General features: G+C 31.2%; 1 protein-coding gene across 2 annotated transcripts in view; it reads left to right on the plus strand.

Annotated features, from left to right (window-relative positions):
- Positions 1-401: 401 nt before the first annotated feature.
- LOC124355205 (mitogen-activated protein kinase p38b) overlaps positions 402-26,866 on the plus strand; it is a 42,744-nt gene continuing 16,279 nt past the window's right edge. For both annotated transcript variants that reach the window (XM_046806217.1, XM_046806218.1), the window contains exons 1-6: positions 402-615; positions 9,285-9,414; positions 15,775-15,833; positions 18,189-18,330; positions 21,735-21,897; positions 24,573-24,644. In XM_046806217.1, the coding sequence (XP_046662173.1) occupies positions 512-615; positions 9,285-9,414; positions 15,775-15,833; positions 18,189-18,330; positions 21,735-21,897; positions 24,573-24,644 (670 nt within the window). In that variant the 5' untranslated portion in view covers positions 402-511. The remainder of the gene's footprint in view (positions 616-9,284; positions 9,415-15,774; positions 15,834-18,188; positions 18,331-21,734; positions 21,898-24,572; positions 24,645-26,866) is intronic.

The following is a 26,866-nucleotide window of genomic DNA, read 5'->3' on the forward strand; positions in this document are numbered from 1 at the left end:
GACAATAATCTCATTTGTATTCATAATTTATACAAACAAAATAAAAAAAGGGTTTAAAAGAGTTCATTCCATTACTTTTAGATTATCACTTGATTTTCTACAAACCTGCTAAGTTACGTTCAAGGAAGTTTTGTGAAAAGCGCAAAGTGAAGAATCAGGAACCTTTGGAAAACTACACATTTTATCATTTCCATCGACAGAGAAATTGAAACTTTCGGGTAATCAATGAAGGTGGTTTTCTTAAACTGAAATATAAAGCAAAATTATATTGTTTATTTAGTTATTCCGGTTAATTGAAACAGATTCATGTAATTACAATGATGTTATTACTCATTTATAGCAGTATATTTTTTGTTATTGGATGTATTGTCACGAAATACAGCTGGCCACAATCAGCTTGTTAGTTTGAAAATGGCCGCTTAGTGTCTTGTTGCTGTCAGTTATAGGCCAAGTGAAAGGTTGTCGACTTTGCGGTGGAAAAGAATTCGGACAGTGAAAGAAGTAGTTTAAGATGCCGAATTTTTATAAAGTAGAAATTAATAGAACAGAATGGGAAGTGCCCGATAGATATCAAATGCTAACTCCTGTTGGTTCTGGAGCATATGGCCAAGTTTGGTGAGGACTTATTTTTGTAAATATAAGACCTTGAGTAGGATGTCCCCTCTTATTTTTCTTGTATATAAATAGTTTGTTATGAAAAGTATATTTAAAAAAAATAATTAGTGTATATATACAATAAAATAAGAATTTTTTCAATTCTTTATGACATTTGATTAGGTTAGGCCTCTCTGTTATCTCCAGATAGGGAGCAAAATGACTTCTAATTTTAATGTTAGATTCAAAAGAATTATTTAGACTGACAATAATTTCAATTTTGTAAATAAACCACAACAATATAAAGAACAGGAATTTGATGTTTTTCTATTTTGTTATTACCAGATATTTGTTAACAAAATGTTAAGCAAGCTCTTTAAATTATCTAGTAAACGACCTTGAGTTTTGAGTTTTATCTCTTAAAAATCAATGTCAGTGATTATATTAAATTTTTCTTTACCCAATTCGCATTATTTGAGTTCTGCATCGGGTCACCAAAAACAATCAAGTGAAATATTTACCTAACACTATTGGTAGGCCCTAGGCTATATCAATTCCACAAACATGTAATTAAACAAAGCTATAAAAGTTTTATTGAAATAAGAAGTATTACAGATGTATAGTGAACAATAATACAAAGTTTTGTCAAGTTGAGTTGAAAAATAAAATAATTGGGATGAAGGCAGCATTATTTTTGGCTTTGATCTACCTTCATGAAGCTCGGACCTCGTCTGGATCTGTCACTGTCTGAGGAATCATAACCTGGGATAATCACTTTTCTTCATACATTACCTTCATTAGAAATTCTCATTTAGATGTTAAGGGCCTAAAGGACCATTGTCAGTATCATCATATAAGTCACTAGAATATTAAGCAACAAATAAATCTGAGTCATTCTCATTATTTAGCTCCATATCCACTTGGTTGTAAATTTTTAAAATTAATTGTTAAATACTAAACACATTCACGACTCGCTATTCGTTGTTAATAATCACACGTACAAATCACAAGTAACAATAATTATATTGCTCAGTAATAACTAAGTACTCAGTTTAACATAAAGGAACGTTTGTATTTTATATGGGCGGTCTAAATTGTAACAATTAAATTGAAATGTTTAGTACTTTATATTATTCAGAGATCTTTTCAAATGATATGGTCAACAAATCGACTCAATTTTTAATTAACCTCAAACAAATTTGGTGGACATGATCTCCCTGCTCAAATTAACTGCACTTTTTTGTGTATTTGTAGGTAACCTTGCTATCCCTTCTTATGCCTACTTACCCCTCTTTAGTTCATTATCCCCCCCCCACCCAGAATTGTTATACCTCAAGAAAAAACATCCAATTATTATACAACCACAAATAAGGGTGTAAAAGTGTTTGAAGTTTGGCATTTGTTTTATATATATATATATATATATATATATATATATATATATATATATATATATAAATATATATATATAAAACAAATAACGGTACTTTGGGATTATACCGACCACACTAGTATGAAGAACACAAAAATAGAAATTTATAGAAACAAACATGATAGAACGAAAAAACAACTCTTCAATTACAAAATTACAAACTTACAAGCATTTCCAGGTATTGTGATCGTTATTGTTGTCGCTGTTATCTTATCTTTCTCGAGAATCCTGATTACGGCAGACCGCGCGGCATCACGTGATTTGCACGGTACATAATTGCCTTTCCATTACAATTCAATTTATATTTCTGATTAGCCCCTCTAGAATTTGATATTTTACTGATAGGTACTATCTCGAGGGATGTTTTTCTTTCGTCGACATCAGCGCGGGGCAGCACCGAAGGTGCTGCCAAAGCCCGCGCTGATGGCCGGAGGCACTCGCATTTTGGGTGGCGGAATGTGATCAAGAATAAAAACAAGTTTTTAGTGTTTTTTTAATAAAGAGTTTAGTTTGGTAAATGTTTGTTTTTGTTGAATTTTTGTGTTTTGGAGAAATGTAGAGGTAAAACACGGAAGTACAACAAAGCGATGCACCAGCTGAACGGGCGGCGAGACTCTGCAATCACGTTATCTACTAGACGCTCGACTTTGACCTCTGTCTGAGGATGGGGAGGGGTTTGCGATAAGACAATTCCTGTTTTATATTGACGAAATATTGTTCTACGCTAATCTAGTAATCAGTAGAAACGAAATGTGAAATAACGATTCATGTCTGGGTGTGGTCGGTATAATCCCAAAGTACCCAAATAACCTATAGCCTATATATATATATATATAGGCTATGTGTCACTATATCTAAACAAGTACAGGGTCTCCAGTAAAGAATACCTTGATTTTTAACGTCTGTTATTTAAAAACTGTTCAAGATAACCAAATTATCTCACAGTGGATATTCTCCGTCGGGTGAGCATGCCAATCTCGGTCTTGGTAACTGCCAGCTGGCTTCTCATCCAAGAGGTGACCCAAATCATCACCTAATTAAGGGCCAACTATGGGGTACTAGCAGTAATGACTGCAGTTCCGTCATCCGCGTAGGCCACCAGGAACATATTGTGCAGCATCTCGAGGTGTGGCAGACCATTGTAAAAGACATTCCAGAGGTTAAGGCCGTGAATTGACCCCTGCGCTGCTCTGCCGGTGACCACCTTCAACCTACTGCTTTCTTCGATCTCGTATGATAATCAACGGTCCTTCAGGAAGTCGTGCACAACGCCCAAGAGGAAGTCGGGCGCTCTGAAGTTCACTACAACACCTCGACCATGTCAACCCAACAAGCAGATTGGAATACATTCTTCACATCTAGGATGACCAACATCACTATTGGATGAGCCTTATGGCAAGCTTCTTCGGTGCATTCAACAGCGTTGATCACTTCCATAATGGCAGTCAAGGTAAAGTGTCCCCTTCGAAAGCTGGGGTGTCGGTGGGGAAAAGTCCCCTGCAGCTTCGATGGCACTCAGCAACCTCGGCTTCAGCATTCTCTCGTACAGCTTCCCCGCTGTGGCTAGTTTACAAGGGCTTCTACAAAGACGGGGAGCCCAGTTTGCCCTTGCCCCTGCTGATCAACGCGAACTGAGGTGTCTTCTAGCGTGACGGAAACACCCCTCCCACTAAGCACGCATTGAACATGAAAAGCAAGAGGAGCCGATAACTTCCCGCCACAACCTTTAAAACCTCAGCTGGAATGCCATCAGGCCCTGGAGCTTTATTGTTCCAAAATGCGGGACATCTGGAACCGACCTCGCTACTTTTCCTTCCCTCCGCAATGGATAGTTCAGGAAGAGAGCTTTAACGTTTGCTGTTACCGTTCCAGGTTTCGGGTACTCATTCACCGCACTTGCTCTCTGTTTGTCAAACGGAAGAGATGAATTCGTGGTCACTGACAGTGTACACATGTATCACTCCTCAATCTGACAGCCTAGGGGCCATATTACCCAATACAAGCATAATATCTAGTATGGACACGCTAAAACTGGGTATTCGGTATGTCTGCTTTGAACCTCTATTTGCTACTTCCAAGTCGAGTCTTGAGGTCATTTCCAGAATGAGTGTTCTCCGGGTGTTAGTGACGGGCATGCCCTATTCAACAGCTGCCCCATGGCAACCCAGGATTACCTAGGCATGAAGTAATCCTGATAAAGATACCCAGTCTGGATCCTTGCGGCCTTTAGGGAGTTTAGTGGCTATTCCCTGTTTTGAACAGGGTGAATTCCACACTTTATACGTAAATGCATTCTCCTACATTCATTAAAAAAAAAATAAAACGATTTATATGTCAAATTGAGGTAGAAATTACCAAGTTTGGTTTTTTGTGTAGCATGGGAGAAAACCTTGGCATACACAGAACGGCTGTATGGTGCCAGTTACAATGTTTACACGGCAACAAAAGGCATAGTGTGTTCTATGATACACAGAATTGAAATCAATTGTTAGTGTGCAGTGCCGGTTTCAAGTTATGTATCGAAGTCAAAATTTTCCAGATGATAATAAATCAATTTGTCGCCATTATAACCAGTTTCATGAGACAGGAAGTGTGTTGAAAGAACATTCAACCGTCCGTCCAAAAACAAATGATGACAAGATCTACATTTTACACAAGAGGTGTTGTATAATCATCACAATTTTTGGATGTGGGGTTCAGAATGTTGGAGGCCAAAAACAAATTATAACAAAATTTACATTCCAAAATATTTCAAAATCTAAAATTTTAAAAATGTATATATAATTTGTTGTAAGAGTATAATGTTACTGTGACCATGACATAATTGCAGAAACAGGTTAACAATAAAAATTATGAATTAGTACTATGTTACTTATTTTCTTAATATATCTATATTCTATATATATAAAAATGAATGTTTGTATGTTTGTCCTTTATGGAATCGTGAAACTATTGGACCGATCATGATGAAAATTTGTACGTATATGTATTTTTCCACGGAGAAGGTTTATAAGCTATGCCCATCCCTTTCCCGATTCAGGATTCCGCCCCTTTGGTTACAGAAATACCCATAAGAAATGCATTGCAGCAAACATATGTTAACGTCTTTTCAAATTTTTAATCAGCTGTTCTTTGTAAACATATATTACACTTATAGTTTTTAAAGCATAGAGTAAGCTTAAGAGAAACGACAAATTTTGTTTAAACTGTTTTTGCAATCACTGTTAAACATAGACTTTACTATCCAGATAATACAATTCAAATTTGACGTAAAAATTCACCTTTAACTGCAATATTTATTTAATATAAACCATGCTCATGCTTGATCAGAAGAGTAATGCAGATATCATAATTACTATCTTACGTTGGCTACAAATATAAAGAATGTTATAAAATCAACCTTAGTTGTTTTTTTTTTTTGACAGAAGTATGGTTCTCAAAACTCCGTGTGTACATATTCTCTCGATCGAGACAACAAAGCAAGCTCAATCGTGGCATCGGAGATATAACTAATTTAATCTAAAATTTATTATAGTAAAAAAAAAAATTTTATTAAGTAATATAAGGACTTCGGTTCTTAAGATTTGCGTGCGAAGCCGTGGGTAACAGCTAGATAGAGGCAGGAATATGGTACATACCTTCATAATACGCCCAAGAGGCTCACGATGGAACGACTATCAATTATCTCAGCAATGTTTAGAATGTGATAGAAAAAGAATAAGTGAATATAGTGTACTGTTTTCAACGGGAAATTGCGTGCGAAGCCGCCACGGGCAACTTTTGCAAAAAATTATTGAAATGCGCAGCAAAGCGCGCCGGGCCCGCTAGTATATATATAAAAATGAATGTTTGTGTGTTTGTCCTTTATAGACTCAGAAACTATTTGACCGATCATTATGAAAATTTGTATGTATATGTATTTTTACACGTAGAAGGTTTATATGCTATGCCCATTGATGTAACTCACCACCAGGAGGCGCTGCAAAATATATAAGTTATCAAAGCGCCTGCACATTGTAAACTACAATTACGAGATAGTTGTGTATAATAACCACACATTATGTGGAGGCGCTAAGTTTTTATGGATATTTGTCTTTCAAATGAATTTCTGTTTGGTCTTATAGCTTGAATGTTAGACCACTTTATTATTAAGTACGTGTACGTGTACAATGGCTACAAATATACACTTTTGGCAGATTTTCTTAATAGTGTCAACAAGGTAAACTCTACATCGGCATTGACAATATAATTCACTTGAACCAGAAGTGCTCATACACGAGCAAAGCTTACAAAAAGCGTGCGAAGCCGCGGGGAACAGCTAGTATATATATATATATATATATGTTATAGTAGACATATATATTGAATTTTAATCTCCAATTTATATATTGGTTTATAGCTTAACTATATGGGTTAGTTATAACAAACTAAAGATGATTACTTCATTATAAAATAAACACTTCTGTGGACTGACATCAGTTCCGTGAACCATAGAGTGATGTTCACAGAAGTGATGAATCTCTTACCATAAACCAATAGGAAAATCTGATGAAGCTGACAAACGTCAAATTAAGTGTGTATTGAGACAAACAGTTGATCAATATAACATAATAAATATAATAAATGATTGCTTACTTTTAAAATTGTGTCAACAGAAATGAGATGGCAGTAGCTTTCAACAAAGTAACTTTTCTGGTATGAAAACACAAATTGACTTTCTTATTGAGCACACTGGATAGTACAAACAACTCTTTTATTGATGATGCCAACTGCAATTAATGGAAATTAATGAATAAATTAGAGCAGAGCTCTCTGGTGGGAATTTTTTTAATCTTTTGTCACTTGTCCACATAAGTGATGCAATTCTTTGTTATGGATATAATTGAAATTTTAAGGTGAAAATCAATTAATTTTGATTTTTTAAATGTATTTATATTTTGCAAGAAATAAGTAAGTAATGTAATTTACTTATTTTCCAGTACCAAATAATATTATTTCATAAAGAGAAATACACCTTTAAATGAAACTTTTGCATGTTGACTTACCACGGAAGTGATATATCACCTTCTATGTACAGATTTTTAATAAAAAATAATGTTTTTATGACGAACCAAATGCTGAATTTTTTAACCATCAAGTTACAATTATAATTTAAGGTGGTAATTTGATCAAAAATTACATTCATATAATACTAAAACTTTAAATTAAATAACATTTATAAGTATCTTTTATAAAAAAAGAATTGGTTTTAATCGGATTACTAGTTTACGAGTTACTTTTGAAACAAGCTATTTTTATTGTAACTCTACTACTAATTAGGTTGTGGTTATGTTCTCAGTTATCTATACTTTTTGATCTGAGAGTAGTAGGGCAGTAGGTGGGTCAGTAGTGAATTCCCTCATGAATTCTCTGTTGGTTTGTGTATATCAACATTATATGTTGATGTACACAAATCTATGCATATCTATGTATGTTACAGTGTGCCATCCGCATTGGTTACCTTATAGTAGCATGATTCATGAGTAATGTAAAATGACGTATTCTAATTATTATTAACCTTTGAAAATATTTTATTATAAATAAAACAAGTAAATTTTAAAAGTCTGTCGCTCTGTGCATGAGCACAGAATAGCACGTGCCTAAATATGGCCTGATACTAACAATAATATATTGTTTAGTACAGAAAATTAATTATTAGAAAATACTTATTTAATCACTTTTTCAAATACTTAATATAAAAGTTTTTTTTTGCTGTTTTACTGTGAATACTTTATCAAATAGAATATTTATGTTGTGATTAATTTAATTTTTAAGTTAACAAAAACAATTTGTATAAATAAATCTTATTACTTTTATTTTTTAAATTAAACAATCATTTAAACTGTTTTTTTACATACATTATTTGTTATAGTTAAATGCTGCGTATGAGACCATAAAAATATAATACAATTTATATACAATACACAATTATTGTGATTGCTGAATAAAATATAGGTAAATATTTATATAAACTTTGAAAAGGAGTGGTTTTGGGCTCTGTGGGATCATGAATGGTAAAGTTAGGGAGAAATTTTCAGTAAGAGCTACTATTTACTGTTTAAACATTTAGTCAGAAATGAACATTTTTTCTTTTTTACTCATTCTTTATTTACTACTGATATTTAGTCTTAAAATTGTCACTGTATTCTCGTAAGATAATTATGTTGACAAAAATATATATAGTTGAATCATAAAAATTACATGATAAAACACTTTTTAAAATTTTAAAATAAAAATATTTTTAAACTTTGTTTTTTATTGTAATAAAATTCAAAATCAGTTATACGTTTTTTAAACAATACATATTTATAGAACAAAAGATTACAGCTCTTGTTATTAATATTGTATAAGCAGATTTTTGTTCGTTTTAACTGATGTCAGCATATTTGTGAATTATTATTCTGTTGTGTTTTCAGTTGTGACACAAGTTACTAAGCTGTAATGTAAGCTGCATACGTTAGTGGCAGTAAAAGGATTTTAAGTTAAACATTTTTGTCTTAAAAGTTACAGTTTTACACACGCTACAATTCCATATGAACAATTAAATATCAAACAAGACTGAACTGTTATAAACTGTTTTCTGTCTCAGTTTGATATTTGAATAATGAATATTACATGGATTAATTACATATGCTTCCATCAACAATAATTAATAACAATATAAAAGAATAAAGCTATTTAATTACAATTAAAAATAAAATTATTAATACAGATAAATATTAAATGAACAGATGCTTTCTAGGTTACAAACATCTTTTTGTGTCTGGTTCACTTTAAAATGATTGAATCAGTTGGAAGTAAGATTTTCATAAATCTCTTAATCATTAATGTTCCTTGTTTAATGTAATTCATTATTTAAGTGGTTGCATCCTTTTTCAGTCAGTAAAGTTCCACCACATGTTTCACAGTTTGACCAGTCTATGCGAGTTAATTCCTAACATCCACCTCCTGCTATTCTTAACTCTTTTTATGATTTCTTTTTACTATTATGTTCTTAAATCTCTACTACAACACAATCTCCATATAACAGTTCCTGTTTATATAGTAAGAAATATGTTACTGTCAGTTTTATCGCTAATAAACATCTATTGATTTGAATAATGCCCTTTGAAAAATAATCTTGTTGAAAATATTGAAAATTTTGAATTATTGAAAATAGTGTTTCTTGTTGTATACAAATTTTAAAACAAGTTATTATAATTGTGTTTTTTGTTTTCAGTTCTGCGGTGGATAGCAAGTTCGGGGTGAAAGTAGCGATAAAGAAGTTGGCTCGGCCATTCCAATCTGCTGTTCACGCCAAGCGGACGTATCGGGAACTGAGGATGTTGAAGCACATGAATCATGAAAATGTATGTAGGTCTATGTAGTATTGTTTGGACTATATAGTTGTTTCAATTCAAATAATTAAAAAAAAGTTATATTCCAAATGTTATTCCTTTTGTAATGTTAATCCATATGAAATGCATAATATTAACACAAAATAATGTACGTCTAATAGTCATGTAAAGGCCTTATATTGTAAGTTTTGATTAACAGGTTTTATTAATAAGTAAATTGATTAATTTTCTTTTGAAACTGGAACCTTTCCAGACATGTTAAAAACAGCAAAAATCACTAAAATTTTCAAAAAAGACGATACTTGCATGATCAGAAATTATCGTCTTATTTCAGATTTGCCTGTCTTCAGGAAACTTTTTGAAAAGACCTTTTTAGCACGACTGGTAAATTTTTTTATACATTTTAAAATTTTAGATGCAGAACAATATTGATTTAGAAAAAACAAATCAACAGTCGGTAAAGTCACAAACCTTGTGGAATATGTTATCAGGGACTGGAGAGGATAAAAAATGTACTAAAGTTCCTTGGAATACACCTCAATGGGTGGTTGACTTGGAACAATCACATTGACAGTGTTTGGTCTAGACTTAACTCAGGTATTTATGCCTTGTGAAACGTACCACAGTTCTAATCCCTAGAGGTAAAAAAACAGCCTATTTTGGCTTGATCCATACTCATTTGGAGTATTGTATAATATTTTAAGGTTGCTGTTCTAAATATAAGCTAGTAAAGGTTTTTAAACTTCAAAATGGAGCTGTCAGAACTATTTTGACATTGAAAGCTACAGAGTCTAGTAGAGAATTGTTTATTGAGCATAGATTATTGGTATAACGAGTTGTTTAACCAGTTGATAAAGGTGTGTTGTGTATTGAGTAAAATTGGAACTATTAGCCGTGGAAGATTTGTTGCTTACCAAAAATATAGTTTTACAACCAGTTAACGGCAGTGTTCAGATCCTACAACAACCCTGTCAACTATTTGGTGTACGAATGCACAGCAGCAATCAAAGTATTTTTCAGTACAATTAGCTGTTTTTCTATGTACTTTTATTCAAGATATAATAATATAATTTATACCAAGCTATGTAATATAATTAATAATGGCTGAACGTTAGCGAAACAAATCATCTGAGGGGCTGAGAAATGTCATTTCTGTTTGTCTGTTTACACAATATTTTTAAGAATGAACTAATCTATAGACTTGATATTTTGTATGAAGCTTCATTTTTATTTAAACAACATAGAGTTTGGTGATGGGACAGGGATTTGACTGAGAGGTATGGAAAATTTTTATATTGGTCTTATGTTTTATATGGTCTCATGTTAATAAAAAATGTGCAATCGTATCACATTTTAACATGTGACATGACACGTTTTAGCCTAACTATTCAGATGTAAAATTTTGCATTTTACTTTATTTCTAAATAAAGAAGAATGAGTTCTGTGATGGCACATCTTCACATATGGGATTTTGCTGAGCGTAATTGAATCCTATTACTTAGTAGTCTGGCACAATTCTGTTGTCTGCGGGGGGATGTATAATTTCTTATTTGTATGATTGTCTGCTTGTCTGTATGTGCACAAGACATATAAAAAATGGAAATGAGCTAATGATTTGAAATTTTGCATGAAACCACACCGAAGCCTGTTACGTGAAACATGGTGTGGCATCACTCCTTCCTTTTCTTTATCTACAAAAGTAATGCAAATGAACATTTCGACATCCTGAAGTAATTAAAAAATTGACTATCAGCACAAAGGTCATAAAATATTGTGCTATCAAGTTATTTGCTAACTCTAGGCATGAACATTGGATGTTTCCAAAACCTTTTCACTATTCTCTTATCTTTTAAATAAAAGGTCAAGGATTGTTAGTGATCTAATGCTCTTATACAGTTGTGTGACTAGGCTAAATTTTGCTTGTAAACTAGTTGTCACACGTCTTGTGATACGAGTTCTGCCACTAGTAGTCTAAAATGTTGCAAGAATTCAAGGGACATTTCGTTTTGGTTGTGTTCATATACAAGGCCATAATATACTGCCATAGTGAAAAATGTCCATTCTATAACCTTTCTGCCAAATTGATTTTTGCAGCCATCGGCCGTAATAGACGTCCGTCAAACTTGTGGATGTGAATGACAGAAAGATGAATTTTGGCAGTTATTAAAAATGTATATTTCAAAAACCGATTGAAATAAAATTAGTTTAAAAACTGTTCTGTGTTACTTTCTGATCTGGCTACTACCATACTAAATGTAGTACAAATCTGAGAGGGTCAGGTTGAAAGCAGTATGTTGGTTTGTTTAATTAAACAAGCCTTCCTGATAGAAAATAAAAATATTGTGATTTTTTTTAATGAAACCTGTTCTAAGTTTAAAAGCCTTGGCCTTTAAAGCCTTGACCACCCATTAAAATATAGCCTTTTCTTACATCACTAAAAAACAAGTCTGTCTTAAAGTATTCATGTTAAATGCAATATGTTGGTAATGATAAACAGCAGTATTTCTCTGTAATGAACTAGAAATTAACTCACATCAACTTCAAGGCTGTTGCAGACAATGAGGAGATTTAGCACCACTTGTAGTCGTAAATCAGTGTTGCGGTAATACCTATCATTACATGATTGAACAAGTTTTCAGTTTTACACTAACACGTGAGATCAGGAGCATATTTACATATAAATTTACATTTAGGATTATCTGCGTGCATTTTATAAATAACTAACAGTTACCTGCACCTTCACATGCAATTTCATTTTGAAAAAACGGACACTGTTAGCATATTCTTTTTAAATGGTGTTTCAAACTACCCTAAGATAAGTGATAGTCACTGAAAGATATTCCAAACTCTTGATCCCTAAGATCTCTTAAGTTTAAACATGAGCCCTGAAGATGGAGAATGAAACTCTTTTTTATAAGTACCTCTCACATTTCTTTCCAATGTTTTATATTATTCTATTAAATCAAATTAAACTAGTTTAGCCCAATGTGGAGAGATTCTTAGTCTAAAGAGAGTCTGAAGTCTAAGAGCTTAGCTTTTCGGTTAACACACTTATGATGTTATAAATGAATAACAACAAATATTTACTATGACCTGTTTATATGTGTATAAATTATTATACATATTCTTGAGTTTGACAAGTCATTAAACACACATTTACTGTCTGATGATTAAACCAAGCCCAATAATATGATTGATAATAGAGTGTTAAGGGAGTTTTGAAGACCAGTGGGACGTAGCCCGGAGAGATTTTCAAAATAGAAATAGAGCTATGAGTTAACCAGGAATCTTAAGTTATGTGCATGTAAAATTTCAGTAAATTCGGACCATTTCGTTTTTACGTGATTGAGTAACACACAAACCCACATTGACAGATACCATTTTATATATATATATATATATATATATATATATATATATATATAAAGATATATAGTATAAAGGTTTATGCTTATAATATATTTACAATTTTTAAAATTATAATTTTTGAAATAGAATAATTAATTACGGTCTCTTTATTAGGAGGAATCTAGACTTAAAAGTGTATTATTTGAAATTATATTATTATGTTACATATTTTGGCTTAATTCTATTTGCTTTGAAACTAAATTCAATATTGTTATACATTTTCATACTACAAATTAGTTATACTAGAAAAAGTAACATGATAGTGCAAAAATAAACTTTGGGATTTCAGTAGTACCTATTAGGTTAAATTTTGAGATTACCTGAGAGGAACGTACTTCTGTGTTTCATATGGGTTGAGTAAACAGACAGGAAGATTTTGACAAAACTTGCTAAGAGATATAATAAAAAGAATATTCAGATATATTTTTTATTTCTTTTTTGTTCCTTAGCTCTTTAGTAGTCTCTTTGTACTTTTTTCATACATAAGTTTAGATTTTCATTTTAAAGAAATAAAACTTAAAACAATATACTGCCTCATTAACCCATTGATGAAGCAATTAACCTAGTCCGTCTAGGACTGAGTGTTTAATTGATTTGCGCAAAAATGAATGCGTGTACTAAAATATTAATATGAGTTTGGATACAGATAAATTAGTCAAATTTTCAGGATATTTTAGTCTATGTGGTTGCTTTAATAGTGTTTGTTGCTATCTCCACATAATTAAAAAAAATTCTTTTAGTATTTATATACAGATTTTTTAGTAAACAAAAAAAATAAATAAAAAGCAACTGTCAATAATTTATTACTTTTTTATCTGTTTCAATAATGTTTTTATTTAAAACAGCACAGTGTTTTTTACATGGAAAACCAGTTGTTAATGGATTACTTAATTATAAAGCATAATAACAAAACAATCAAATTTCACCAACATTTTTTCACTTATTTATGATTTTATGACAAGCTCCTGAATTAGTTGACTGGGAGATGAGGTAAAACTGTTTGTTACATTCAATTGTTATTATTAATAAAATGATAACTAAAATGAACTATTTACATTACATGCTGATCATTCATTTACTTTTTATAATTCACTTTTGTGTCAGTCTTTGAGTATTTTTGATATCTCAATATCACTGTCCAAGTATCTGTCTACTTCTGAAATACGCAATTTGTCTTGTTCGATGAGTTAGCAGAAGAACTAAACTAACTCATTCAACAACTGACATAAACAGTTAAACACTAAACATCGAGAACACGATACATATAATGGAAGCAGAACATTGAAGTAACGAAAATTGAGCATATGGTAAAATTTAATCAATAACAAAATAAGCTATTAGTTGTGGTTCCAGTGTGCAAACATAACAAATCAAAACGGAATAATTGTTTATAAGGATGTACGAGGGCACAAAACTGCGATCTAACAACTCTCTACAGGTGGAATGAAAAGCAAGTTTAGATATTTTAAATTTTGGTATATACTGTTAATTTTATTTAATGCAGACACTAAAAATTAAAACAATAGTATTACTTGTTGTAAAGTAACGATATCAGGTTAATAGGGAAGGTTTAGATTAATTGTTGATTCTATTTGATGTCTAAAACGTAACAAGGAGAGGCCGATCCCCTTTAAAGCCTTATTCTGTCCATCCTAATGGGCCACTGGCATGTGCGAGGATCTTATCAAACAGAATAAAGGGAAGAGTCAATACAGTACGAAGCTGTTTGTACTGATAAAAAGTGCAACAGTCACAGGCAGGATTTGAACCTGCGCTATCTCTAACTCAGACCCAAATCTAACGACTTAGACCTCTCGGCCATCGGCACTCCCAATTGTTTCAGTGTTATGTTCCATATTGAAATTTATTTCAATGTGCAATAATTCCTAAGTTTTTGAGGCTAAACTGTTTTATGGTATATATTTACAATCTATGGGATAAGAGAGTAAGGCTGTTTTTATTGAAAATAAATAACCTAATTACATTGCTTAATCACATTATGAATGCAAACAGTTATTTGATCAGTTATACTTATCAGTATACTTCTGTCACCATTTACCTCACTTAAATAATACATAGAAACCAGAAAATCTATGCTAATTTTCACAAATTAGGCCTATAGTAAGACATTCAACATCTCATCCACACTTAATATATTTGATCTAATAATATATATATATATATATATATATATATATATATATATATATATATATATATATATATATATATATACACACACAAAAACTTTGATTTACAATGTGCAGGTTAGAAAATTGATCAATTCTTTATTTCTCATGTTATAAGAAGAGTTTAAAATATTACAATTAATTGATAAAGTAAAACAACAAGTGTATGTAAGTGAGTAAATACATATAAAATATATAAATAAATTAACTGTTAATCCCAAGCCTCGTCACAACTGAATTATTTTGACACGTTAGAAGTTCCTAGTGAACATAATGGCTGACATTGAGGCTGCTTTGGTTCAAGGCAAACCCACTTGACTGTAGTCAAGAAAGTAAGTGAATCATACTCCATCCTTTGGCATATCTTCTGTGTATACAAATTATTTGTGTGTGTATACTCTGTAAGAGTACCCACGTTCGTCCTGGGGTGATTTTAAATTTTATCAGATACAACAATCGATGATTTAAGACTTTTACAATTATATAATATACTGCTAAGTTAGTATTCATTTTTGTTTATAACTTAAAACACTGTTATAATTTATGTAAACTGTATTAGTCAGATTTCCACATATTAAATTTTTTAAATTATTATGTAATGGTTACATACAAGTATATAGATTGAAAGTTTAGTTCTTAACATTGTTCTTGAATATCCAGATTGTTTCCAGACTACCTGTTGCTTTTTTAAGCATCTGTATAAGTATTTAATTACAAAAATTTGGCATTTTCTTAAAATAACAGTATTATTTTGATTTTTGTGCATTTTTTCTAGGTAATTGGTTTGCTCGATGTATTTCACCCCTCTACGAGTCTCAATGACTTCAATCAAGTGTAAGTAGTTTTGGAGCATTTACTCTTTGAAAACCCCTTTGCATTCAGATGTAATTTCAAGAAGCAGGGGAGAATAAAGTAAAGAGTTATTAGTCATTAGAAAGGTTGAGAAGTTCAGGCCTTTTTAAAGATTATAAATCTTGAATGTAATCTTACTCTCAGTATAATGTTGCATCTTATTTTTCAAGCATGGAAGAAAATACTAATAAAGACCTTAAGCACACTATTGCACAAATTAGATTGAAATTTTTGTCAGTTTTATAAGTTGATGGACATCTGGAATGAGGTTAGACATCATCATTTCATTTTATCTTAGCCCTTCAGATACAAGAATAAAATATCAAGCAAAAAATGTAGCATTCTGCCTAGAGAACTTCAAGGTGCCAAAGCAGCTCTTCTGTAGAGTAATGGAAAATATTCCCAGTCTTTTAATTATTATCGAGTCTAAGCTATTAAAAATTTCAATAAAATCAATACTAAAATGGTCTTGTAAGGAGTAACTTTCTATTAGTAACTCTATATTATAAATAACAAAATTGTAAAAAAACAAAAACTGTAGAACATGGTTTTTATTCTAAAAATTAGGAAATAATTCCATTTTGGTTAACCTTTTTTAATAATGTAATTTTGGGTTTTGTGTTAGAAAAAAATTCATTGTAAACTGTGAAGATAAACTTGTAATATTGTTTCATTTATGAAGTCTAAGCACACTCTTGCTCTGTAAGAACAGACTAACTGTTGTGTTGTGTGAGTCTTAGTTAAACAATCAAGTTTGTGTTTGTAAACAATTACATTTCATCAGAGAATTATGTAGTCTTATCTTATCTACTTCTTATCTGACAAAACTCATTTGAGTGTCTGTCAATTTCACTAGGAAATTATCCAGGATTAGCTAAAACTACAACAAATGCTAAGAAATCCTTCCAAAAGAAAGTTTTATAACTGTACTAAAAGTTTATGTATCAGTTATGGTGGGAGATTGGTCCTCTTGTAGCACACATGGGGATACCTGCCTATCTTGTTTACAAAATGAATACTGAAGAAAAACATTATCTAAATATATATATTTAGGTCAGTGGTCTAATTGTGTTGGCTTGTGCTGGTCTATATGCATTAGACCTTCATTTCACCTGTGTCTTTAATTGGAAAATACTCTGATTCCTCTGACAAAAGTCTTACTTTTCTCTTTAATTGAATCTTAAAAATCTTTTCTTTACAAATCTGTTTGACTCAGCTCACTTCTATGCAAACGTTTTGCTCTTTTATACCTATTTTCCTTCTATCAAACACATTTTATTATAAAGCTACTACTTTTTGCTTTTTATGTTGCAAGAAATAAAATATTTAAAAATTCATTCCTTGGATTATTATACTGAGACTTTGCTATACATTTCCATGTATTCTCTAGGAGTGGTCGTTTAGTTTATCCTGCAGGCCACTTTGGAGCTTTGCACAATGAATTTGAAATAATTCACCCAAAATCCAAATGAGGAGCAATATAAATGATGTTATATTTTTTTCAGAATGAAAGGATGAATAAAATTTGCATTTAAAGTAGGTAATTAAAAAGTTTCAAATATATTTTAATAATATGGTAATTTATTTGCAATTTCTAAAACTCTCAATTGTCCAATAATTTTAATTTTCACACAAGGCCTTTCGACATCTTAGATGCCATCGTCAGGTGTAATGTAAGTATTCATATGTTTGTAATTGTGTGTGCAACGTTGCATTCAACTTAAAATATTTCATTATCAAAGTAAACTATTGGCATATCCATCTCAAGCTTAAAACTAATTTTCTTTTTATTTTGTCCAAGATGGGCTAAAAAAGTAAGATTAACTCTAATTTTAATCTTGCAGGGAATATTGAAGAGTTCTCTACTCTTTTCTTAAGTTTTATTACGTCTTATGAATATTTATTGAAAAATCGCCTAGAAGCTATTTTTGTTCTCTTTATACCGTTATTATGTACTAGATTTCTCTTCTTGTCGTCTTCTTAACCTTTAAATATCTGTGATGTCAGTGATAATTATTGGATGATTTACTGAGCCCTGTTTCATCTTTGCTTGACCAGGTCCGGTTTCTAACAGATGTGTTCTTAATTATCTTTTACACCATAAAGTCTTCAAAGCATTTATTTATGAGGTGAATTGTGTCATTGGAGAAAAATCTCAATCTCTAGACTCCTTTCCATACTAATATAAGATAAAAAAAATAACTACCAACTACAGTTGTCATTTTGGTTGGTTAGTCCCAAAAATTCAATCAGTGGCTAAATTATGATTTAGATATTACAATTGCACTGCATTACAAACTAAACTAACATTCCTCATTAATGAGTAATGTGTTGCAGGTACCTGGTCACGCACCTTATGGGGGCAGATCTGAACAATATTGTGCGAACCCAGAAACTCTCAGACGACCATGTTCAGTTTCTGGTGTACCAAATACTCAGAGGTCTTAAATACATTCACTCTGCCGGCATCATACATCGTGTGAGTACTATTCTGAAAAGTTAAAACTGCTAGTTTTGTGTTGTTCAAAAATAATGAGTCAAAAATTGATTTTTGTCTCTATTTAATCCTAACCATAAAAGTTGAAGTAATTAGATTTCTGACTGTCTTAACAATGCTCAAAAGTTGCATTATTAATTGTTTTTCAGTTTAAAACTATCTGAACATTGTTTGTCTAGCTCTCAATTTTACAATAAAAAGGTACATTAATTTTGGAAATGTTGAGTTTTTAATGTTTGCTCTGCCAAAGTAACCAATTGAAATAGCTGTGGAAATTGCCAATCAGCAATGCACTTGTTTTTACTATGATTTCGTTCAATTTAAATTTATGTTTGCAGAATAGATAATTGATGTTTTTATGAGGAACTGTAGTTTCTCAGCTGCAGACTTTATAATGAATAATATACATTTTAAATGTATTTATATCAGCAATAGTTTTAATGATTGAAAGTGATTAACTTTTAATTTCTTATAAATTAAATGTTAATTAATTTTAGAAATATTATGTGCACCTAAACAAAGTAGTATGTCTGAATTTCAACTCCTTTGCCAGTTTATTTGACAGTTCTTCTTTATTATCAGCTGTTAAAAGTAAACCATTTTCTCTTGATCTGTTGGACCGTGCTGCAGTCACTTTTGGGCTTTATTGACTGATTAGTAAGTGTGCACAACACATTTAAGTATTTTTCGCATGTAATAAATCAAATGTTTATAACCTCTGCATCTCTGATAGTCATTCCATTGTCTTAAGCTGCTAGAGGGCCCAAACTCATCAAGAACTCTGTGCTCCGACTTGACAAAATACTATGCCAACTGATCAAGCACAATGAGAAAATTATTTTTTAAATGGCTGACCTATTCATTCACTTTTGGGAAAAGTGAGGTTAGTTCAGCAGACAGTGATTTGCCTTCGACTCAAACATGTGCAAAATCTAGCTAGCTGTGTGTACAGGTTTGTGGTCTTATCTTTCAAAGCAGCATCATTTTGTGGTCTCAATGGTTTCTTCCAGATTTTTGTTACTTCATTTGATGTTTCGTTCTTCTTTCTTTATTATTTGCTGCTTGACCTTTGTCATTTGACTACAAGTTGGTATGAATAAGAAGAAGAATTTTATTCTGCCAGAAAATATTCCACACAAATACATTGGCACGTCAATAAAATGTTACAACTTTTGTAATACAATGAGCATTCTAAAAGTCTTGTTTCGTCTACACTGTTGAGATGTACTCTTCCACTGAATAGAATGATCTTCTACATAGAAAATAATTTAGTTTATCTTTAAATTCCATATCACTTAGCATCCTTATATCTAATGGTAACTTATTGTATAGTCGAATAGCCATCATCATTGGGCTTTTGTCGGTTTTAGCTAGTCTAGTTTGAGGTAAGTTGATATTGTTACGACTTCTTGTTTCATAATTGTGAACATTTTCCCTTAGGTTTACTTTATCTAAATTAGCTCGGAGGTAAAGTAGGCATTGTTGTATATATAAAGAAAATAATGTCAAAATTTTAAAACGTTTAAAAAGTTCTCTGCAACTATGATATTTATTGACTCCTGCCAATATTCTGACAACTTTTTTTGGATGATGAATACTTCATTTGCGTAAGGAGAAGAGCCCCAAACAATCAAACCATAATTTAAGTGACAGTGAAAAAGTCCAAAATAAGATTGTATAAGAGCTTTCTCCTCAAGTTCACCACATAAACGTTTAATTGCAAACACACTTTTACTTAGTTTACTTTTAACCCCTACAATTTACTGATACCAATTTAAATTAGGATCAAAAGTCAAACCTAATTTAATGGGATATGGCATCTGACCATCCAGTTGAGGAAAGTAATTATTTTTCTGAGTCAGTGGAAAACATTTCATAGGTTATAGGGAAGTGTTCAAGGGTAGTCTAAGGATAGGACTTTTGGAAGTCATAAGTATTTATCAGTGCCATGGTATCAATTTACAGTTAGAGCGTCAAAAATTCAGATGTCAAAAATCCGGACCTTTGATAATTCAAAGGTCAATTCAATTCTGGAAAAAAACTTGCCGTCCTAGAGCATGCACGGAGGTGTGCAGTATTTGCTTCATTACATAGGCACCCTTTTTCGTTTTAAGGGGATGTAGAAACAGAATCATCGGATGAGGATAATAATGAAAATGAATTGAAGCTGGGCCGACACTTTCTGAAGCTTTTGTAGCAGTAGAGAATTTGATGGTGTGGTTTGAAAAACAGGCTAAAACACACCAACTGAGCCTGTTATCTTAACCAAATAAAGAACTTTACTGCAAAAAACTAACTAATACAATGGTTCAAAATCCATAACATATTTTAAAAACTTAAATATCTAAAAATTAAGTTATTTATTAATCACATTTTTACATTAAGTACAGTAATTTAGTTTTTTATAGCTTTAGATGTACTTTACACAAAAAATGACTACTGCATTTTTCTATAACTTAAACATTTAAAGCTTTTATTAATACAGTAATTAATAGTTTATTTATCCGCTCCACTTCTGTAAACAACAATGTAATTCATGCTTGGTGGTATATAACTTCATTAGTCCTTTGTCATTATTGATTTTTATGGTTCATTTAAAAAATCCGGTTTGGGGATTTGGGTTGTGTCTCGGATTATTGACACTCTACTATATACAATAAGTGATGTGGAATAATAAAATTATTGTAAGCTCTGAAACTTGTAAAATATAATTTACTGGCATAAAACCCTCTATAATTTAGTATATAATCTTTTTGAGATATACTAAATCTGTCTCTTTTTTAGATGAATTTTGGATATATATTGGAATTTACATCTGTTCCATACTTTGATGCAATTTTGACAAAAGAGATAGGTTGATAACAACAGTAAAACAAATTGTAATTAAGAAATAATATTTGACTTGAAGTTTGTATATTCTATATCTATTCTTCTTGCATGATTGAACATTCACTGCATCTTTGTTTGGACATTACCTCTTCAGCAGTGAACAAACAGACATTTCTTAAATGTATTTCCATCACACTTTTGTGTATCTGTATATAAAATAATGTTCTCTACAAAAATATATTATGTGCTTTTATATCTCAAATATTTGTGGTTAAGATTTTTTCAAACATTTTAAGTTCACAATACCTATTGTTTATCTGTAAGTCTTTTCAATTAACACGAATTTATTCAGAAAGTGCAGTAAAAAAAAAAACTAACTAAAAGACAGAGAATATGACTTATAGTTCTGAAAATAGCCATGTCTGTGAAATTTATTTCAAACAACATGGTATTTTTGACAAACTTGAAGATAAATTGTTTAAAATGTGAAATATTCTTCTGATCCCCTGACTTTGAATGACAAAGAATTGTGTAAAATAAGTGAACTGGTGGTATAGGATTTGAAGCCATCCAACATTGCTGTGAATGAAGACTGTGAGTTGAAGATCCTGGACTTTGGACTTGCTCGCCCCACAGAGAACGAGATGACAGGCTACGTGGCAACAAGATGGTATCGAGCACCTGAGATAATGCTCAATTGGATGCACTACAACCAGACAGGTTAGCAGTCTGAGGAAGTATTATAGACTCGTACACACGTTGCTTTCAAGGCATAATTTGCACCGTCTTTTGGTTGTTACCAGTTATTGGTCAATTATTTGGATGTTAATTATTGGTCAATCTTTAAAAAATTAGTTAAAAGTTCAAATTGATAACTGATACAAAGTTCGCTTATCCATATAGTTTTTTTATTTTAATAGTTGATGACCAAGCATAGAGAATGTAAAATTATAAGTAGTAGAACATTAGTGAAATAAAATTACTTTTAGAACTCCAAATTATTAATGGTGGATGAATACCAAATTAATGGTAAACCCTAATAATAAGGACTAACAAAGGTCCAAGTTCAGTTAAATCTAACAATCTCTAGTACATGTCACACTCTTGTTTACAGTACATTGAGATCTTACACGTTTTAATATTGTGTACCCAAATTATTAACAATCCAAACTTAGACTCCTCCATTTATGTTAACACTAGGAACAACAGAAATGGTTAGTGTAGTTTGTAGGTCTGATTGTGAACTGTTCTAGTGATACTGTAGTTCTGTTTTTCGTGTTTTCTGTGCTAGCAAGTTTTTATTGTTGTTACTAAACATTGAAATAAAACACATAATACAATACAATGTTTGCAATAAAATAAACTATCAATAAAGATATTGCATATTCAGTTGAAAAATAAATAAACATTATGCAAAACATAATGCAGTAAAATGTATATTTAGTAAAATAAAAAATTCACCAAATCTCTTTTAGTGGTTATTGTATTACTCATTGTTGTACAACATTGATTCAGTGGATGTTATCAACTAGCAGCACAGCTGATGAGACACTGATGGGGCAAATACTCAGAAGAAATTTCATCAGTGCCTTTAGCCACATCAACATCACCAAACAATAAGCACAGCCCGACACATCAATATGTCATATGTTCTACTTTAAAAATATGTTAATTTCTTGAATTAAAAAAATAAACTGTCAATATTAACTCTCATGCAGGTGCTAGGCTAAAAATATTGTATACCTGTATTTTGAAATACTGATCTTTATAGTGATGTAAACTTTATTCTCTTAAAAGGAAAATTCATTTTGTTTAGATCTTTTTAATGATGTATTAGTAGCTTTTGTGCATTCTTGTGAAATCATGGCTGGTGCTAACTCTGCTGTTACTTTATATGATATGTCAAGCAATAAGGGTTATTGGAAACTTGAATACTTATGTTGTATTCCTTAAATCATTGGGAACAAGTACAAATATATTTACTGGGTTTAAAACTCTTGATGGTTATTTCATGGTAGAAGCGAAGATGATTAACGGATTCATTTTGATTTGTTGGACACTGACGAGTGCATTTCAGCTGACCCAACTTGCTTCTGATGGTGGGCAGAAGGAAGGTTAAGGTTACAGAGTTTATAGACACCTACAACTAAGAATGTTTTAAATAGGTACGTAAACCTTTCCTGTCTTCAAAATTTTGTACCAACACATATGTGCAAGACGCATTGCTCTAAATGGAAACAAAAGCTTAAATGCAGTCATTTTGTGTAAATACTCTTTGAAGGTGGAATGCATCAAAGAGAGGTGTTGAATTTGCAGTAGCTAAAGCTGTTTCAATTTTGGAAACAAATCACCATTATCTTATGATGGTGAAAACTGGACATGTTATTTACAGAACTTTTTGAAAGACAAGAAAAAAAATTAAACTTATGAGGTTTGTTTGAAAGGATCCTAAAATTTGTAGACATTTTAAGGAACAAAAGATGCTTGAAACACACGTAAAGAACTGTTAAGAAAGAGTGTAAAAACGAGGATGCTGTTAAATTGTAATGCCTGAAACAACATTAAAAACAACAAGTTTTATGACAATATGTGTGTGTTATACCACATTTTGTTATAATTTCTGTAAGCCTTATTTTATGTGGTTTTTTTTCTTACATTTTAGTTTTACTGTGTTTTTTCATTGGGTTATCAATAACAATACAGTTCTTATCAAGATGGTCTTAATTTATTATTGAAGATGTACAATATTTCCTATAGCCTATAGCAAAACATTTGTAAAATAACAGTTTGAAATACCTTTTTTATTTCTTTAAAATAAACACAATATGTAATTTTGTTAAATATTGAAATAAAATAAAGAAGAGGTTTTATATGAGTGTATTATAAATAGAGGAAAAGATTTGAAATAGGTGTACATAAAATGTGAAAAGTAGTACAAAGACTATTATTGAAAAAAGCTATTTCCCCTGCTAAATGAGTACCACATAAAAACACATTTTAAACAAATTACATAGTTTAAAACCATTGAAAATTATACCCCACACATTATACAAGTGTTAAATCCAGAATAGATACTTTCCTAAAGGATTATCTCTTAAATATCTCAGTTGTAATGACAATGCTTATTGAAATTTTCATCTATAAGTGTCTTAAGACAATGTAAATTTTGTTGTTCTCTTAGGACAAGAAGGTGAGAAACTGCACTTGGTCCTAAAAGGACCTTAGTGCTGCTTCCGGAGTGACAGTATATTCTGGATGGGCAAGGTTAGGGTTAGGAGCCGCTTTCTGCAGAGATCTATGAGGAAGGATATTTTCTTTACTAACAGACTTATAACCAGTTTTGTAATGTCAGCGGTTGCTCTTTACCTGTAAACCAGTTAATGGTTGTGTTCCAGTTGACATCTGGTCGGTTGGCTGCATAATGGCAGAACTGCTGACGGGCCGAACCCTCTTCCCTGGCACGGATCGTATCCTTTACTACCTTCGAGACAGTACAATGCTTTCGTAGTAAATATCTTCGCCGAACGTATGCACGAGTAGTTAGTAGGTGTACATTAACAAAAACTTGTTTTGTGTACTCTGTAAATTTGTGTTCAGGCTTGGGATAATGCAAAGCAGATTAATCCAGTTTTATTTCAAAATTGTTCTGTTAGTGAAGTTGTAAATAGGTAGTACTGGTCAATATTGAAGTTCTTTCAGTGCAATATTTAAAGTGTTATTTATAAATAAAATTTTATGACTAAGTATATAGTGCTAATTATTAATAATAATGTGATTTGGCATTAGCTTGCAGAGTTGCAAACAAATTTATAAAAAAAGGTTATAGTTGAGCAAAGAAATGGAGAGTTAATGGCTGCACGGTCTAAAGCGTCAGACTGAGTCCGTGCTGATGGTATCCCATCTGTGCTCACAGCACGTTTTATCAGAACTGTCTGCATTGTACTGACTTCTCTTTAACCTGTTATTAAGCTATCTTTGTAGATTTGTGTAGTCTTTTATACATGGGCAAAGTAAAGTAAAAAAATACATTATAATAAAAAAAGACATGATGTTATATTACAAATTATAATACTCTCTAGATGATGCCATGTAAAGAACAGATAATCTGTAAGAATAGACTCCACTTAACACAAGAGCTTTATTTTAGGATATATATGTAGTTATTTGAATGATTAGATTATTTTTAAATCTGTTAAGAAAAACAACTCTAATAAATCCAATAATCTTTATTAAAATTTGAAATTTTCACAATAGCTTTTGCTTTGCTTTATTTATACCACTCTAAATTGCTTATCTCGCATTGATTGCTTGCAGTAGATTTTTAAATACACTGAATCTAAAACTGTTGTAAATGTTTAGAATTACTTTAAATTCCAGATTTTCAAATTACTATACAGTTTTAGTAATGAATAAAAAAAAATTTTAGGTTCTGCTAATAATTTTGTTTAAGATAAATTGTTCAAACAGGTTTTCTCCCAAAAATATTGTTTTGTGAATTTTATATTTCCCACGCTTCTTCACTTTTTTCATGGAAAATGTTCAATTAAATACAATATTTTTTGTAAAAGAATTCTTTTAAATGGTTTGTTATTCTTATTGCAGTATCACAGTATTTTAATCAATCCTGCTGAACTGACTATTAACCATTTAAGTGCCAAGAGCTGATGAGATCGGCCCGCGGAAAAATATTTCTGTTACTAAATGTTGATATATGGCATTGTACTTTGTCTCATTTTATGCGTAATAAATATAAATAAACATAGATTATCTATCTTGATTTGATTTGTTACAGTTGGAGTGCAGATTTGAAATATTTTGCACTTATATCATTATATGTCAAAAATCATGCTCAGTATAACAGATACTTACTTTTTTGAAACTTGATAAGTTATATTTGTTCCTACTTACATAGGAAACAATAAAAACGTTACATACAGATAAAAGAATTATAACTTTTATTTCTTAACACAAACATTTAAAAACTTGTTTACTATACTTTAATTTAAAAATTTCAACATCAAAATAAATATTATGAGCCATATCCTAGTTCTCCCCCAACACAATGAAGCAAAAATCATCATATTTTGTTTATTTTTGAAAAATTTGTGAATTATTTCGTGGAACACTACAAAAATACCAAATAAAAAAATAAACTTAGTTATAAAAAAAATTTAAACTCAGCTATACAGTACAATTTGGTATGTTTGTTCCTCTGTACATAAGGAACAATAAAAACGATGAATACAAAGAAATTAAGATCATAAAATTAAAATTTTTGTATTTGTAGAGTTTTAAAACATTTAAAAATGTAATTTTTGTATTATTTGTGATTTTAGTATTTTTTATTAAATAAATATTTCGTCGTAGCCTACTTCCCCCCCCCTACATAAAATAAAAAACATCTCATTATGTTTATTTGTTTAAATATTATGAATTATTTGGATGAACATTGCACAATCACACACTAAGAGGGTGACCTGTCGTAAATGCTTGGTACTGACACCACCCCTCACAAATGCTTGGCACTCAAAGGGTTAACACATTCTTCAAAAAATTGTTGTTTAATAGTTATGATATTGAAAATAGGATTTGGCTCAAAATAAGGCTGTTTAACCCTTTAAGTGTAGTGGCGTAATCAGTTGGTTTATATATTTTGCCACTTTGTTTTAACAAAAATTTGCCCCTTGCT

This window comes from Homalodisca vitripennis, chromosome 2 (genome assembly GCF_021130785.1).
Source record: "Homalodisca vitripennis isolate AUS2020 chromosome 2, UT_GWSS_2.1, whole genome shotgun sequence".
Lineage (NCBI taxonomy): Eukaryota > Metazoa > Arthropoda > Insecta > Hemiptera > Cicadellidae > Homalodisca > Homalodisca vitripennis.